This window comes from Lemur catta, chromosome 17 (assembly GCF_020740605.2).
Source record: "Lemur catta isolate mLemCat1 chromosome 17, mLemCat1.pri, whole genome shotgun sequence".
Classification (NCBI taxonomy): domain Eukaryota; kingdom Metazoa; phylum Chordata; class Mammalia; order Primates; family Lemuridae; genus Lemur; species Lemur catta.
Window position 1 is genome coordinate 32,284,372 of NC_059144.1, and position 17,959 is coordinate 32,302,330.

General features: G+C 42.4%; 1 protein-coding gene across 1 annotated transcript in view; it reads right to left on the minus strand.

The window, feature by feature from the left end:
* Nucleotides 1-366: 366 nt before the first annotated feature.
* PAK5 (p21 (RAC1) activated kinase 5) overlaps nt 367-17,959 on the minus strand; it is a 231,947-nt gene continuing 214,354 nt past the window's right edge. Inside the window, exons 5-10 of the mRNA XM_045528454.1 lie at nt 16,004-16,495; nt 13,168-13,301; nt 12,292-12,418; nt 3,430-3,555; nt 1,677-1,811; nt 367-885 (exon numbers count right to left, since the gene is read on the minus strand). Of these exons, the coding sequence (XP_045384410.1) occupies nt 730-885; nt 1,677-1,811; nt 3,430-3,555; nt 12,292-12,418; nt 13,168-13,301; nt 16,004-16,495 (1,170 nt within the window). The 3' untranslated portion in view covers nt 367-729. The remainder of the gene's footprint in view (nt 886-1,676; nt 1,812-3,429; nt 3,556-12,291; nt 12,419-13,167; nt 13,302-16,003; nt 16,496-17,959) is intronic.

Here is a 17,959-nt window from a genome sequence, read left to right on the forward strand (position 1 = left end):
TTGGTTGGATTAATGAAATGTGCACACTATCACCATCACTCTTAATTCTTCTTTCATCACATAAGACACTTGTTAAGATAAGAAAGATATTCTACTAAAGCTGACGGTGATTAAGAGTCATTCAGTATTCAAAGTTCCTAAAGAATCATTGGTTCTTGAAACGGATTAAAAAAGTAGGAAAGGCTTTGTTCAAACTCCTGCTAGTAAACAAGTATTACTTCAACTGATACAATGGCTACATGACATCAAAGTACTATAAATTATCAAAACTATCGTACAGAAAAATTACAAATTCATTTCAAAATACATTATACTGCTACCATTAAGAAAAAAGTGCTTTTTGTTTTCCTTTCTTTTTTTTTTTTCTTTTTGCCAGAAAAGTATTCTTTCAATATAGAAAATCCTACGTGTTACCCTGCATGTGGCTAGGATATATCATAACGGAGTTTGTACTGAGTCCTTCTGATTTGCTGGATGAAGGGTTGAAAAATATAACAATGACTTATTAAAGCCGTGCTCCAAATGACCACGCCAGCTGTCGGTGGAGAGATGCCTATTTAAGACACAAGAAGATGCCCTGGTCTGTCGAACCCTGCTGGTCATCACACCGTCCCACCACCAGCTGGTCTAGAATTGCACAGGCCTTTTGCATGTTCTGTGGTTTTCTCATGTTCTCCTGAATTAGTCTCGTGTCCTCATCTAGCTTTGTCACCTACACAAATCTTCTGCTCAGTGATGCCTGTATTGTCTCATGAGGGGAACGATACAAGATGGTGGACCTGCCAGTTTTAAGAATGGATGTCCGAGGAGTTCCTGGGCTGTGGCTCTTTGAGAGGGCTCCCTCACCAACATCAGGTCTAGGAATCCCCGCAGCATTGAAGAAACCTGTGAAAACACACAGGTACCATCCTGAGGACTAGCACAGAAACCTAGCCCAGCCCTCCTGAAATGGTTTTCCCCGTTAATCACATCAACCACTTCAGATTCTAGGAAGTCACCTTAAGGAGAAAGACGGTGTGAAACCAAAAGCAGGTATTGCCTTTATTAACACATGGTATTTTCCTTACCTTCTTCAAGTTTGAAATAATAGGGGTAAATGATGGAGCAACTGAGAATGAAATCTTATTTACTCAATAAAATAGCAGTGGTAATAATAGTGCTTAGAGCAGCTATTATGAAGTGCTTTCTTTGCATAGGTGCAGGTCATAAATGTCTGGTGAAGCATAATATAAACATGGAATAGTTTTATTTTTCTAACAACTGCAATCATCTTAGCTCTGTGGAATACCCTTCGTTTAAGAGAAACAGGCTTTTGTAAGGCTAGCATATGGCATTTTTTCCCTTAAATTTCTTGTAAAGTTACAAGTACCCAGCATGTAATAGATACTCAATGAGTGAGTGTTGGATAAAGCACTTGATTTGCTTTTCTAACCAGCCCTCTAAGATAGGAACCAATTGTCACCCATTTTACAGATGAAGAACTTAGAAGGGGCTGCGTCACTTGCCCGGTGAATGAATGGAAGAGCAGAGATTTGAATCTAAGTGACTAATTCCAAATCTCATGCCTGTAAATCAGGATCTTACCTGCTGGATGTGATAAGCCAGTCTTAAAAACCACAGAGAGACTGAAAAATCCAAAAACTATTTGAACTTTAGCAAGAGCTGCTTCTTCTCACCTTGTGTAGGTCCTTCACTCTTGGAGGTAAACTGTCCCGGATCCTCCGCATCGCCTGGAGGGGAGGCTCATTAAAGTAGGGGGGTTCACCATCAATCATTTCTATCACCATGATCCCGAGGGACCAGATGTCCACCTGTTAGGCACAACCCAGTGGTTATCTCAGGCAAAGAGAACATTCTGAAATGTTGGATGTGTCCTCAGAAGCCAACAGATTCCTACTTATTCCATAAACGAATATGCTATTTGTAATCTTTCCAAATTTACAATACAGATTTATAGGCTGAATTGTTGGGTTATCAAGTTTTTGCTAATGGTCTTTGCTTTTTGTAGACAACTTCAATGAAGTTCCACCAATCGGGTAAAAATGAATATCCTGAAATTCAGTGCTTTAATTATTACCCTGTTAACTTCAGCAGTTAACTGCCTATCAGGGCAGATGAGAAAAACATACAAAGTTTTATGCTACCAAAATAGAGAAGAGAGTTGCATTTAAATCATAAGAAAATAATAGAAGTTTGGACATATAACGAATGGCAAAGAGCTCCATTGCATGATGCAGAATATATTCTGATTCTTTTATTAATTTAATTTTAAAAATATTTCTTTCCCTTCTTACTTTGGGGTTTTCCTCTTTATGTTTTATCATTTCAAAGCAGCATGCACAAAACCCTGCTGTACAAAACCATTTTCCAGGAATGGAGAAAAGAAAAGGAAGAGATGACAAGCAATTCTTTTGGGGTAAAGAATGGAAATCAGGACAATAAGGAGCCATTGCTGTGGTATAAATTCCCAGCTCCAGTCACTTCCCAGCTATGGCCTCATTACATCTCTTATCTGTTCACTGCATTACTGTTATATCCCTTGCAGTGACCGTCCCTGAGAATTTCTCTCTCGGGACTACAGTGAGAAAAACAAGTTGACTACTCATCCAAAGTCAAGCAAAGAAGGGAAAGAAACAGAGTCTGCCTTAACGTGTGTCAATATCCTTAGCTCACTGGTCCATTTCCACGTCTCCACGTTTTCTCACGCTTCTCCTCTCTTAGCGTCAACACCTGCACCATAATATGTGGAAACACCACGCCCAGTTGAAACAAACCCTTTGGTCTCCCAGTGACGGTAGCCTGAGTGGCTCCAAGCATCTGGTCACATTAATCCCTCCTGAGAAGCCTTTCCTCCACTTCCTCTAGCCCCTCATGTTCACATACCCAGGCCCTATCCTTTAGTAGATTATGAGTGATGTTTCTTTTCCAAGGGAAATTGAGATTGTGCTACATTTTTGAATATGCTATATTGTATAATATTCATAGATGATTTTTTTTCCTACGAGAAAACATTATTGCTCATGCAACTATTACCTCTATTTTGTGGCACTTTTTCAGATCCTCTATCCTTTCTCTGAATCACCATGCCTGCTCAACTGTATCTCCACACACTTTTCAAGTTGCATTGCCTTGCTTTGTGTGTGTCTGCCACTGCCGGTGGGGTCAGAGTTTGAGTGACTCTTCCCCGGTGTTCATCGTAGGACCGCAGGAAGCAGCCCCTGGATAAATACCGTGGTGATATCTTCAGAGTGGCGAGAGGTGGCCTTCTGCCACCGCCTGTGCTGTGCCACGTCTAGTGAGCGGGGATTGAATGGGGAGTCAAAAGTCATCACCCTGATCTCCTGTGTTCACCGACGACCTCAGAACCACTGCATCCCTGAGCATCTCCCCAGCCCTGCCACCCCCAGACAATAGCTGTGACCCCCTTACCTCTGTCCCATAGGGTAGCCTAGAAATCACTTCAGGTGCCATCCAGTAGGGAGTGCCAACCAGTGATTTCCTCTTCGGTACCTCTTTGGAAACTTGAGCACAGAAACCGAAGTCAGATAACTTTATCTGAAAAGGAAAAGAATGCAACAAACTAACAATCTTAAAATAATGTCTGCAAGACACGGAAATAGAGAGTTTCAAATTCAAAACAAACAGTCCCATTAATAGGCCTTGGAAGTATCAGAGGAGGGGCCGTCAGATCTTTTGTTGGAAAGGCATAATAGTCCATTTTAATGGAAGAACTTCTTGCAGGACCCACCAGGATTGACTTCCAAATGTCTAAACTCCTGCTGCTTATATCATTTATAAAATTATGGAACCAATGTAAAAATCCTTACAAATTAAATACACTCAAAACAACAAATTCATTACATCTCAAACCCACAACTTTAATGTAACAAATGATGCTTTAATGTAAGTAAATTGCTATTATCAATGTGAATTTTGTACAACCTGATGCAGTTTAAGTTCTTTTGAGTTGAACCCATTTAGATTTCCATATATCATGAGATGATTCAAAGAATCATCCTCTTTCCTGTATTTGAAATACTGCAAGACCTTCATTTAGATAGGAGGCTGACATGTCACTGTAAGTGTTGGCTCCCCTTCCCTTTTTGGTTTGCTCCTTTGTGGACAATTGAAGCTGCCACTGTGAACATCAATGCAGGTGGAGGCACGGCCATAGGAGCTGGGTGTCCGTACTGGGCTGTCAGGGGTTTAAGGTGTTCATCCTAAGGATCCAGTAGATACACATGCTATTGATCTTAGATAACATAAGATGAAAGACAAACTTGGAAAATTCTTACACAGAGCTCATGCACTCATAAGAACTTATTGCACCCTGTTGGTTTATATATTCTAGATGACCAGGATTCTGTTTATTTATGGAAGGCAGAATTTCTAGTCATGATGACCTGGGCTGAACTTTCAGATGGCCTAATTAAAGAGGACATCAATGAGTCCCTTACAGTTGTTGGTGATGATAGAGTACAAAAGAAAACAATGGTTCAGAATGACCATTGGAAGTTAAAATTTTCTACAGATCAAAGGCACAGTCTCTGCAGTATGAATTCTCTCTTGATTCTTTTCACATCTTTGAACTTCCTTTTTCAATCTTTTGTCCTGGCTCTACCTGCACTGCCCACACCTTAAATATTAGGGTTCCCTGGGATTCTGGTTCCAACTCTCATCACTTCTCTTTTTACATTCTCTTGCTGGAGACTCTTTTTCATTCAGACTTAATTCAGACTTCTCTCCTCCACTCAAAACCTGTATTTCCAACTAGTGTATGTTTCCACGTGGATGACCACAGATGCTTTCAAACAAACTCAGTGTCCCTCTCTCTGCTCCAAATCTGATCCCTCGTCTCTCTGTCCTGTCCTAGCTTATGGCACCAACATCCATCCCAGCTGCTAATTCTAAACTCACAAGAACCATCCTGACTCTCCTCCATGTCTCACCCCAAGTCTTCTTGGCTAGAATTTAAAAACTCTACTTCTGTAGATTCAGGACCCACAGCAATGCATGCCCCATAATAGGCCCTCAAAATCAGTGTTGTTGAATGGATGGATCCTCCGTCATAAGAAATGAAAGAAGCCTTTGGAAAGAAGAACAAGTGCATTAATATTACAGGGATCAGGATTTAGCAAAGAGGTCTGACCCAGAGACAAGATTTTTCTCCCCAATGTATTATTATGATAATTTTCCAACACATACTAAAGCTGAAAGATTGAACAGTGAACATCCTTACACCCAGCAAGTAGATTCTATAATGGCTAATGTTTTGCTGTGTGGGCTTTATAACACACCTATCTCTCTATGCATCTCTTTTAGAGGCATTTCAAATTAAGTTGTTGACATCAGTATGCCTCACTCCTAATTTAGCATTAACTAGAGTTCAATGATATTTTACAGTTTATATAAAATTGACATACTGGGAAATGTACACATCTTAGGTTTATCATGTGGTGAGTTTTGACAAGTGCATACACCTGTGTACCTCAAACTCCTATTAAGATCTGGGCCACTTCCATCACTGGGGCATGGCTGAGAGGGTCTTCAAGATCTAGGTGGTGGTCAGTCACCCTTGCAGAGCCATAGCATGGAAAAAGAAGATGGTCAAATATAAAATACAGGGCAGTTGGGGTGATGAAGTCAGAGGACAAGCAAAAGAGAATGACTTGTGGAAGACAGGGTGGGGATGGCCAACAGCCAGGAAACACCAGGGAGACCAAACCAGACAGAACTGAGAGTGGCTGTTGTACTTGGCAATGAGGGTATCCCAGGTAACCCATAGTTTCAGTTTGAGTTGGGGGCAGAATTCAGATAGTAGGGAGGTGGATCTCCGTCAGACTGCTTTTCAAGCAATGAGATGTGTTTTAATATAGATAGAAGAACTCTTGCAGTTAAAAATGTAGTGAAAATTATAATGACAGTGATGCTTATTACTCTATAGAGTGGGTTGAGTACCGTCTCTCAGAATTCATGTCTGTCTGAACCTCAGAATGTGATCTTATTTGGAAATAGGGTCTTTGCAGATATAATCAGTTAAGGTGAGGTCATACTGGGTAAGGGACAGGCCCTAAAGCCAATGACTGATGTACTTATAATAAAAGAAGAGGACACACAGACATTCAGAGAAGACGACCATGTGAAGACCAGGCAGAGGCTGGAGTGATGGGTCTACACCATGGAACATCAAGGATTGCCACAACCACCACAAACTAGGAGAGAGGTATGTAATAGATTCTCCCTCAGAGCTTCCAGAAGAGACCAACACTGCCAACACCTTGATTTTGGACTTTGGGCCTCCTGAACTGTGAGAGAATAAATCCTGCTTAGAGAGAATAAAAAAAAAAAACAAAACAAAACTCTCCATTGGTAGTAACTTCTTATAGCAATTCCAGGAAACTAATATACTAGCTAAACCTCACTGAGCTCTTACTACATTCCAGATAACACTACAAATCCTTTACATGCATTATCCCATTTGACTGCTCACAAGAAACTAATGAGGTAGGAAATATTATTATCCCCATTTTACAGATAAGCAAGCCAAGGCACAAAAGTGGCTAGGCCACTTTCCCAAGGACACAGAGCTAGCAAGTGGAAGAGTCAGGATTCAGGAAATTAACCACCACTCTGTACTGAAGAGCAAAGTACAGACTGAAAGAAGAGAGCTAGATAGGTGGCAGATGTTAAAGATCTGTGGTCCCAAATCCCCGGGCCTGCAGACCAGTACTGGTCCGTGGCCTGTTAGGAACTGGACTGCACAGCAGGAGGTGAGCGGTGGGCAAACCAGCAAAGCTTCATCTGTATTTACAGCCCCTCCCCATCACTCGCATCATCACACAAGCTCCACCTCCTGTCAGATCAGCAGTGGCATTAGATTCTCATAGGAGCGTGAATCCTACTGTAAACTGCACAGGTGAGGGATCTAGGTTGTGTGCTCCTTATGAGAATCTAATGCCTGATGATCTGAGGTGGAGCTGAGGCAGTGATGCTAGCACTGGGGAGCAGCTGGAAATACAGATTAGCATTAGCAGAGAGGTTTGTCTCCACAATAAATGCCATGTGCTTGAATCATCCCAGGTCCATGGAAAAATTGTCTTCCATGAAACCAGTTCCTGGTTCCAAAAAGGTTGGGGACTGCTGTTAAAGGTAGAGGAGTGGGTGAAGGTAACTGATGACAGGGACCTGAAAGGACCGTAGGGGTGGGATCCAGGGTCTTGCTACTTAAAGCATCATCAACAGCAGTAGCATCACCTAGAAACTTATTAGACCTGCAGAGTCCCAGCCTCCACCACAAGACCTACTGAAGTCTGGGTTTCCATTTTAACAAGATACCCAGGCCACTGTTGTGCACATCACACAGGAGAAACACAGGAGAGCACAGTTCAGCTAGAAAACAGAAGAGGAAGGAGTAATTCATGAACAGGGGAGGAGGAATGGGCATCTGTTTGCATACGGCCTCATCTCTTCACTTCAGCATCATGACAAAAGCCTTCTCAATATTTTCACCACACTCAGGCTTCCTACTGCTGACCTGAACACACTGCAGCCCACCTGAATGGCTTTCGAGGTCCTCCATAATCTGGTGCTTCTTCACATAGCCAACCTCATCCCTCATTGCTTTCTGAACACACTGAAACCACTTCTGGGGACTGCAGGCATTCCTGGAATGTGGGATTCCAGGGCTAAAACCCAGAAAGTTCCAACCAAATAAGGAGTTGGTCATCCTAAGGTCTATTCTCAACTTTGAATTTTTGTTCATATTTTTTTCTTGCATACTCACTTCTTAAGCATACCTTGACCAAATCTCGCTTCCTCTGGAATTCTTCTCAGGAGCCCCTTTCCAAATTCAAGAGAACTTAGCACGCGCTTAACCTCGAACTGTTTTCTAGTGCTGATTTCCCCCCTCTGGTTAGAGATGACATTCCTCAGGGGCAACAGCTCTGCTTTCTGACTGTAGAGGCTTAAGAGCTGGGTAAACAGCAGATACTCAAAAAACACTTGCTACTAGATTGATTTTATTTTATATTTATGCACACATGCATGCTAGCACATGATGTGACAGAAGGCACGTTGGGGTGCTTTCTGAAACCATTATTGACACACTGAAGACAGCTGTTTCTAGAACACAGATGAAATGAAAGTCAAATTTTGGAAATTATTAATGTGATTTTTTTCTTTTCTTATTTCCTCATTCATAATCTTCTCACTAATCAGCCCAAGGCTAGTGGTGGTGTGATGTGGACTGGGGGGAGATTGTGGCTTATTCCCGATGGAACACATACATCCCCACACATACAAGAGACAGGAGAAGCCCTCCATACATCAGAGGTAATATTCAAAACATTTAATAATCAGGTTAATCTAGACCAGTCAGAATCTAGACATAAAGTCAAGCAGGGTCTTAGACTTACCCTGGGCAGGATTACCATTTTTAATGAGTTAAGGGAAGGGGTGTCCTGGAAAAGGGCTGGGGGATGAGGGATGCCCTAAGGACTTATAACAGTGGATGCTAACCAACCAGCATGGGAATATTGCAATATTTTAACAATGCGTACAGACATACCAGTGAAAACTGGACACCTGCCTTGGCCTTGCCCAACACGGCCTCAGTGGAGAGACGGCACAACAGCACGGAGGGAGTGAGCTTGAGGCCGTGCTGCTGGCTACCACGGACTGTGTGATGTGCAGGGGTCCAGAAGTTCCTCCGAATCTCAGTGAGGGAATGGGGAAAGGCCTGGCACAAGCCTTGGATTGAGAAAAGGAGGCAGCCTAAAGGGAAGCTTTCGACACTTGAGGCCAGAGGCTGTGAAGCCCTGCAGAGGGGCCTTCTGAACAACCCAGACACTGACGGGACCGGATAACCTCAGGGGTCACCAGTCCAGGTAGCAGGAGAATCCAGTTACACCAGAGCAGGGACGAGAGAGGAATAAGAAGACGGGTCTTATCTCCTTCAGTCTGAGATGCCACAAGCCATGTTTGTCCCTTCCTCTCCCAGATGCCATTTGGAGAAAGAGTGAGGGTGGGAGGGAGAGGAGGGAGCAGGCAGTGGCTAAATCTGAAAGACTGAGTTTTTAAAGGTATCATTTAAACCTCATAATAATGTGGTTGAACTTTGATAGACAATGTTTAAATTATTCAAGCAGACTAAATTAATGGATTGAATTAAAATAGAGATGTTTTTAAAAGAATCTAGCTGGTAGAGCTTTGTGAAGATTCTGGGTTGGTTCTAGGAAGCAGAGAAACTATAATTGTGTGCGTGTGTGTGTGTGTGTGTGTGTGTGCAGTTGGTTATTTCCAAAGCTAGAGTGTGAATAAATTTGCAACCCCACTACACAGAGAGTAAAGAAGAAACAATCATGCCCATAAATTTTGTTTGCCTATAAATTTAAGAAACCTGAATCATTCAGGAGGTGGATGCATCAGCTTTTAGTATTGGCAGTTATTAATTTTAATATCTCTAGTGTGGGTTTCTCTTTGCTGACATGAAAAAAAATCTAAACCCCTCAAAATCTGGCATTCTAATAACTATCTCCCTGACAAAATGGAAGACGAGCAATTGAAACTCGACACTTGGAAGTTAGGCCTGTTCTTCTGTTGTAGGAGTATAAGTGCTTTGGTGTGATTTTTCACTCATCCAAGTACATAAAAGAGACAATTTTCTAAAAGAACATAATTGCACACAACATTCGTCCAAATAAATCTGCAAGTAGATAATGAAAACTCAAGTAATGAGCATAATAAAGCACTGCAGGCAGATCTTAAAAGCAAATCACACAGACGCTAAGCTGAGCCTTACTTTAGATAGAATTGTACAATTTGGCTTCTTAGAAAACTACCCTTCTCTCACTAATGCAGTTAGGCTAAAAGAACTGCCACTAATACATTGCCCCTAAAAGGAGAAGATGTAGCTTGTTACACAAGGACCAGACAAAGAACTATGGTTTAGAGCTCAAGGGGGCTACTTAAAGCTGAGACATTTATCCAACTCTAACATGGCCTGGCTAGGAATAGGGGTCCCACAAAAGGATGGAGGGTTGAGATGGTGGGGGTAGGCAAAAGAGAGTCTATGCACCAGAAGGCTATAGGTTTAAAGACAGAATGTAAAAAACCCATGCTCTGTAAGTCACATACACTCTAAAGAATTCTGTGTGTGCTCTAGGTTTTTGGCTAAGGCAAAAGATGGCCATTTGGGTACCTAATTCCTGAGTGCTTCCTAGAGGGCAATGGTATTCAATAGGTTGTAGCATCAGCCTCACCTGAGAGCTTGTTAGAAATGCAGTTTCTTGGGTATTAGCCTGACTGAATCCAAATCTCTGGGGGTGGGGTCCAGGAATCTGTTTCTTGCGGAACTCTCTAGAAGGTTCTGAAGCTCACTAAAGTTTGAGAACTTCTACTTTAAGGAGAGCAATGACTCGGGGACAAAGGAAGTGAGAGAGATAACAGAAGGGGACCAGACTGATGATGATACCTCCAGCTCTGCTTAAGATCCCCTTGTTCAGCTGCCAAATCCAAGAGGAGAGGGAAGGCATCAGAGAGGCTCAGCTAGAATGGCACAGAGACCTGCTGCAGGGCTGTACAACAGTGTTGAAGGGGAATAAAAACTTGGGCCTCCTCGTTTTTCCCACTGTGCTTCCTGCATTAGGAAAAGTTACCTCTGCGGAGCAGCAAGGAAGGGCGGGTGCACAGAGGTTGGGTGTATCTGAGAGACTATTGGAGCAGAATGAATTTTACCAAGTTGTTACACCATCCGAGTCTCTGTTTATTTAAGAATAGTATTTGGGAGGTAATCTTCATGTCTTCTAATTGTAAAATTCTAGTTATTTGAGGGACAAGAAAGCTCTAATGCTTAAGGGCAGATAATATCAACGAATTGAGTGGGCCAGGTAGATACAACACTTGGTGGTCCACACTGCTGGTGAAGAGACTCTTTCGGCTGATTGTCGTAAGCACAGTAAAGAGGGGGTGGAATGGTCCTAAGGTCCTGGTTGCAGGTGTATGGCTGTTTACCTGTCCTTTACTCCCACTTCAAATTCTATGAATTTTCCATAATAAAACTTATAGTCTTTTTAAAACAATAAAAAAAAAGAAGCGCCAAAAGTGCTTAGGCAGTTTCTTCTGGCTGTCCTCTGATCATTCCTCAGCAAATTCTGATGTGACACAAACACTGTCCATGTGGCTGGGGTATAAAAGACAGGCACATCAAAGGGATGGCTGGCTCCCTTCATCCCAAGGCCATTGGCTCTTGTGGGAGTTTCAGGGGAATTAAAAGGGCCCAAATGGTGGAAATCTATGCTGTGAAACCCTCCCATCTAACTAAGCCTTCTTTGGAATGTCAACTCATTATGTCCTTGGCTGTTGTATTCTCTGTTCTGCACCCTGGTGTGGCTGACGAGTTTCAGCAGAATCCCTTGTGCAGGTTGCAGCGATAAGAAATGCAGAAATCTGGGCCTGGAGCTCTGCCAGTGTGAGAAATATCTTCTGTTTATTCTTCTGGACCCATTCTCCTCCCTTGTCCAAGCCTTGGAAGGCCAACCTGTATTGACTAAACTGATGGCTTCTGGGCATGTTCAGCCGATGGGGAACACCAGGAGGAATTTGGAAGGAAGGAGCAGAGTGAGGTTGGGATATTTATTCCCCCAGCTCCCATCCCGCAGGTTCACTGTGGTCTGGCTTCCATCAAAAATCAGAGGCAGCTCTGAAGACAACAGCAATTTCTATTTCCAGATTCCAGCAGCCAGGTCCCTCTCGCCTCTTCAGGCGTGGGGTATTACGAGTGGTGTTTCATTCCCGAGCACTGCACTAATCCTCATGCACTACTGCTTATGGTGTTTTCTATATCTGCCCACACCTTTGTAAACTGTCCCTTTATTAAATGCTCCTCAGATTCCCCGAGTGGAGTTGGTCATCTGTTTCCTGCAGGGGCTCTGAGAGATACTGTGGACATGCATATCCGTAGGAATAGGGTGGACACAGCCATTTTCTTTTTCTGCCACAAAAATAGGAATGTGGCAGAAAAAGAAAAGAAACGTCTATAGTTTCCATGACTTCCCACGCTCATTGTTAAGGAGGCAAATTATCCATCAAACTCAGGTCACAGGTTATTCTGACTAACAGGATGACACAGAGGACCAGATGGTAATTTCCGTTTTGTAAGCCTTCTGGGAAGGGTGGTGGGTGACTGGTGACTAAGAAAATTAGAATCATGAGAAAGTGTTCTTAAGAGAACTGTGCCTGTGACAGATGAGGTGACAAGGCAGACTGCGGAGGGGCCCAACATGAGAATCTTACCCGGCCGTCACTTGTCAGGAGGATGGAGTCACTCTTGATGTCCCGGTGAATCACACCTTGGTTGTGAAGGTAGGAGAGAGCTCTCAGAACCGACAGACAGACGGTGGCTATCTGTTCTTCATTCATTCTAGAGAGGAAATAACATTTAAGGAACGAGACAAGCTTGAAAACATCTTTAAAGTACTCAAGAGAGGCAGATCCCCTGGGTTCTAGTGAACCAGTCCATACTTCCCAGCCCCTATCTGGAAAATCTACAGGCAAGGGAATGGAAGTCTTTGGATTTGATTCCCAGAACAAGCACTTAGGAAAGAGCCTGGCACATAAAAGTTGCTCAATAAATGCTTCATGGAATGACTGAACTGACACATCAGGGAGGCAAATAGTTGAAACAACAGGCTGGTAATTAACCCTTGTTACTTTCAAGACTATTTTAAAACAGAATTGAAGAATTTCTCTCTCCTACGTAGGTTCATTATTCTGACATAAAACGTTGACTGATCCTCCACCTGCCCTTCCTCCCTCAGGTCCCCTGGATGGTATCTGCACACAGCAAGAGCGGGACAACTCAGAACAAAACTTGGTTTTAGAAATCTATGTAGGTGAAAAGAAATTCTATTACTTGTTACTGAAACTTCATTCCCAGCATCTTGCTGATTTTAAATCAATGGGTATTAATGACCTTCTGAGAGCAGGGAGAATGTTAATAGAATGAATGATTATTCATGCATGATATAATGGCATTCTGGGGAATATGAGGGAAGGGGTAGTTGTGTTCCCTGACTCCAAAGCACTGACAATTTATGAAGAGTTCAGAAAGATAGTGAGGTTTTGCCCTGGAGGAGAATAGTAAGCCCCTGGGGTTATAAAGATACATACCTGGTGTGAGTAACAATGTCTGTCAAGGCACCACCTTCTAGAAACTCCATCACCACCCAGAGCTCATCGCCAACAAGGTAGCTGTTGTACATGTCAACCACGTTGTCATGGTGGTAATCCCGCATTATCACAACCTGGATGAATGGGAAAGACATTTTTTGACTCATGAAGGTGAAATTTGGCTTTTTTGTTCTCTTGTAGTCTCAGCTACACTGCTAGTACAATTGACTGAGAGGTATTGATTGTGGGGAAATTTATTTAGGAATCTATTATAGACAGAAGGCATTAAGAATGGCTAGTAGAAATGAAATCAAGTTAATAAATTTATGAGAAAATGGCAGGGCAACCAGACATTGGAAAGAGGGAAAGGGGAGAGAGGGAAGAGAGAGAGAGAGAGAAAAAAAGAGAGACAGAGAAATGAAAACAGGCAGAACGAAGGCAAGAGTTGCATTTACAGGAGGGAGTTTAGTTGACTGTTCTGGGGGGATGTGATTAGATTTCCCTAAGGGTCTCCTTTAGAATGCGCTGGCCATACTCCCCTGTTGGTTAGCTTAACAAAGGCTCACCAACTCGTTTGTGGTTAAAGGAGTGAATGGTGAGTGAGTCTCATGAGTGAATAAAGTAAACAGTTATTAGGGGTGGGGCCACATGAGACCAACTTAACTTCTTTTTTGGGAGAAGGTATGGGTTGAACCTGAGAGAGGTTTGAGCCAAATTCAAAAGAATACATCTTGAAGGTAAAAATAAATGCAATGTAGGCATAAAAAAGGCTGATGAGCCTGCTTGCTGGACAGAGCTTCCAGGCATTGCTGCCCTGTGGCTGCTTCCACTTGAGTTTTCAGAGTTAGTGTTAAATAATAAATTATAGAGTTGTTTATCTATACCATTATCACCTTGTCAGTTCTGACATTGTGGTTTGGGAAATAAATTCCAGGAATCAGGAACCGTGGGCTGGGATGATGCTTAAGCCTACACACCCCCTCTGTGGGAGCTGGAGATGTGTGGAGGTCGCTGGGGCTTCCCATGAGCCACACAGAAGAGGGCTCCAAAATTACAGCTGCTGCATTTGTTCAGTGTTTGTTTATGGATCAAACGATTTCTCCATACTTTTGAATAAATGAGAATGCTCACAATAGAAAGTCAAACAGGTCAAGCGGCCGTAGATTGTTCTGCGAGTTAGGAGATGTGGATTGTACATCCTTCACTGGAGACTGGCATATTAGCTGACATTGATATACAGACTTGATATCTTCAGGACTTAGATTTCCCATCCACAAAAACTCATCTCTCTCCCCAAGTCTTTCATGAAACTATTAAAGGGATATTACTCCAAAACGCTTGTGTTTCCTAACAGCTACTCTTGTTTCCCTACCTATTTTAGACCTCTTAAGTGATAAGTTTAAAAGGTAAATGAGAAAGTGGAAGAACACGTGCAACAAACATATGGAAAAGGGTTAATACCCCAATACATCAAAAGCTCTTACACATCAATAAAACAAATGCTAATTTAACACTGTGCAAAGGACATATGATTTGATAAAGAAATAAAAATGGCCTATAAACATAAATTCACCCTCACTAGTAATAAAAATACTAATTGAAACAGTAAGGCTTATTCATGTTTGTCATATGAAGAAAAACAACATGAAAATATCCAATGATGTTAGGGAGGGTGAAACAACATTATTGGTGAGGGTCCAAATTGGTACAGACTTTCTGTAAATTAACACGATATATCATTGTTCTGAAAATATTTATATATCATTTGATCTGTTTATTCCACTTTTAGGAATCTAAAGAAATGATCAGACATGAGGCCAAAGACTTATGTGTAACAACACTCACTACACAATTTTAAAAGTGACAGATTGGAAACAAAGTAAGTTAGAGACTGGTTTAATAAATTTAATACATGTAGATAGAAGAGTATTAGGCCATCAAAATGATGTTTTGACACATTGTTAAGAAAATGTTCATTTATTTTATGTTAATAAATATAAATAATGTATGTCAATATATTTATATTTTATATGTAAATATACACACACATATGTCAATATATTTTATATTAATTTTATTAATATTACCTTATGTTAATATAAGTGAAATTGGAAAGTTACCAAACTATATATATATAATTATCCCAAATAAAAGAAATATATAGGTAGAAAAATATAGAAAGGAAACATTGAAATATGAATGTAGCCAATCGCTTGGTTGTGGGATTATGTGGGACATTTCCTACACTTCCCATATTTTCCACAGGAAGAATTCACTATTTTTATATAACAGGAAAAAATATTTTAAAGTTTCAAAAGAGGTATAGTCCATTGATAAACTGACCTCTGTTTATTGTATTAAAAATATTGGCTACAAAGAATATATATGGTGCCACAACAGTGTAAAATGTATACACATCCACGTAGACAGACAGTGCAGCATGGGATGTTGGAATGTGCTAGACAAGGATTCGAATCCCAGTTCTGCAGCGAACCTGCTGTGTGACCCTGGGCTAGTCACTTAACCTATCTGAGTCCAGGTTTCCTTACTGATAAAATGGTGATAACATCATTTTGCCTCATAGGGTTGTTGTGAGAACTAAACTATTGATAGATTCGTGCTTAAAACAGCAGCTGATAAACACGAATGCTTTATAAAGATAACAGCCATGCATGCATAGGAAAAGACTTGAAGGAAATATTACAAGGATGCTATATTTTTGTCTTTATATTTTCAGTGCTCTTCTAATGTTCTAAAATGTACACATACGACTTTTGAAATGGGAATAAATATTACATTGGAGAGAGAGGCTGACCCAAACACCCCATTTACTTACCTCGTTGAAAAGCAATTCTCGTCTTTGTTGCTTCCGGAGGTCCATTTTCTTCACCGCGACTTGCTTCCCTGTGTGTTTCTCGGTCGCGATGCACACGATGCCAGTAGACCCTTCCCCGATTTTGATAAAGTTGTCCAAGTATTCCCTGGGGTCTCCCGGGCTGACCACCAGCTGCAGGGCCGCCCGGAACTGTTCGTGGGACACCCTGGAGGGCTGCTGGTCCGAGGAGGAGCCCCAGCTGGGTGGGGGGTAGGTGCTGGAAGAGATGCTGAGCGAGCTCAGGTAAGACGCCGTGGAGATGTACTGAGAGCTGCTCTGCAGGGAGGGGTGCTGGTACAGGGTGGCTTTGTGGTACCCAGACGGATACTGGTGGCTGCTTGAGGAATAGCCCACTTTGCTTTGACTTTGAGGTAGTTTGGCAGGGCCCCTGGGGTAGGTGTCGGACCCTGACAGTGGAGGGCTGAGGACCATCTGTGCTCGATCGTAATCCACCTGGGAAGACAGACATGGATGGAGAAGAATCACATGCTGGGTCTCCACGCCACAGCCAGGTGGTTTGTGAGTCAGCCTACAGCTGGCAGAATGGGGGTCACCAGGAGGTGATGCAGGGACCTGGCTGGGCACCAACAGGCCTGGCTACCCCAAGAGAGGGGCCTTCTCCCACTCATGTGCACCACAGGAAGGGAGTTAGTTCATGTGTGGCTTATCTAAGGTGCATTTGCTATTTAAACCTTATTTTCTTGATCAGGAATGAAAAACCCCTATCCCTCATTAAAGGACATTAGTCTTCAGCTAGCATTTGGGGGAGAAATTTCAGGAGTAGGAGGCCATTCCCCATGCTTCTGAACTCACATGCTAGAGGGTGATATGTACCATGCACGCACAAAACACAGCAAGGAAAACTGGGCTCCCTGGGCTAAGCAGCTTTTGCATCAGTGTGGACCAAAAGGTAAACAACACACGCAACGTTTGGCCAGGCATGGTGGCTCATGCCTGTAATCCTAGCACTCTGGGAGGCCAAGGCAGGAGGATTGCTTGAGATCAGGAGTTCAAGACCAGCAAGAGCAAGACCCCGTCTCTATTGAAAAAAGAAAGGAATTAGCCAGGCAACTAAAAATAGAAAAAAAATTAGCCGGCCCTGTTGGCACTCGCCTGTAGTCCCAACTACTCTGGAGGCTGAGGCAGGAGGACCGCTTGAGCCCAGGAGTTTGAGGTTGCTGTAAGCTAGGCTGACACCACGACACTCTAGCCCAGGTGACAGAGCAAGACTCTGTCTCAAAAAATAAAAAAGATTAAAAAAACCCACATGCAACGTTCTCACCAAATAAGTACAAATATAATTGGGAGCAACCAAACATTGCAGGGGTGTGTATGAAAGGGGAATTTGACCAGCCCTTAGAGACCCTAGCAAAGAACATTCCACTCTGATTTTCAAGAGTGGAAGAAGGGAATTTAGTGAAGGACAATAGGGAGGCAGGCAGAGCAGGGGTGGGGAAGCCAGGGAGGGGATCATGGACCAGGAAGAAGCTCTGGCCACCCCTGGAATAATAAATATGCCACATCATATCATATGACATGCTTCTTGTCCAAGGCAGAAAGTGCTAATCAATTCATGCACTTTTTTTTTGTTTTTTTGGTAAGATCCTCATGACAACACAGTGCTGGCTACCAAGAAGGTACTTGAAAAAGATTTGTTGATGGGACCTCTGCTTTCTCCTTGACACAATGCCCCAGGAAGTTTCTGTCACTCCACTGGGATGTACTAAAATGAAATTATCTTGTCCCCCACCATCCACATCAAGGATCTAGATCTGCTCTAATATGGTAGCTACTAGCCACATGTGCCAACTTAAATTCAATAAAAATTAAATAAAATAAAAATTCAGTTCCTCAGTCATACTAAGTCACATTTTAAGAACTCAGTAGCTGCTAGGCCCCACAGCACACATATAGAAC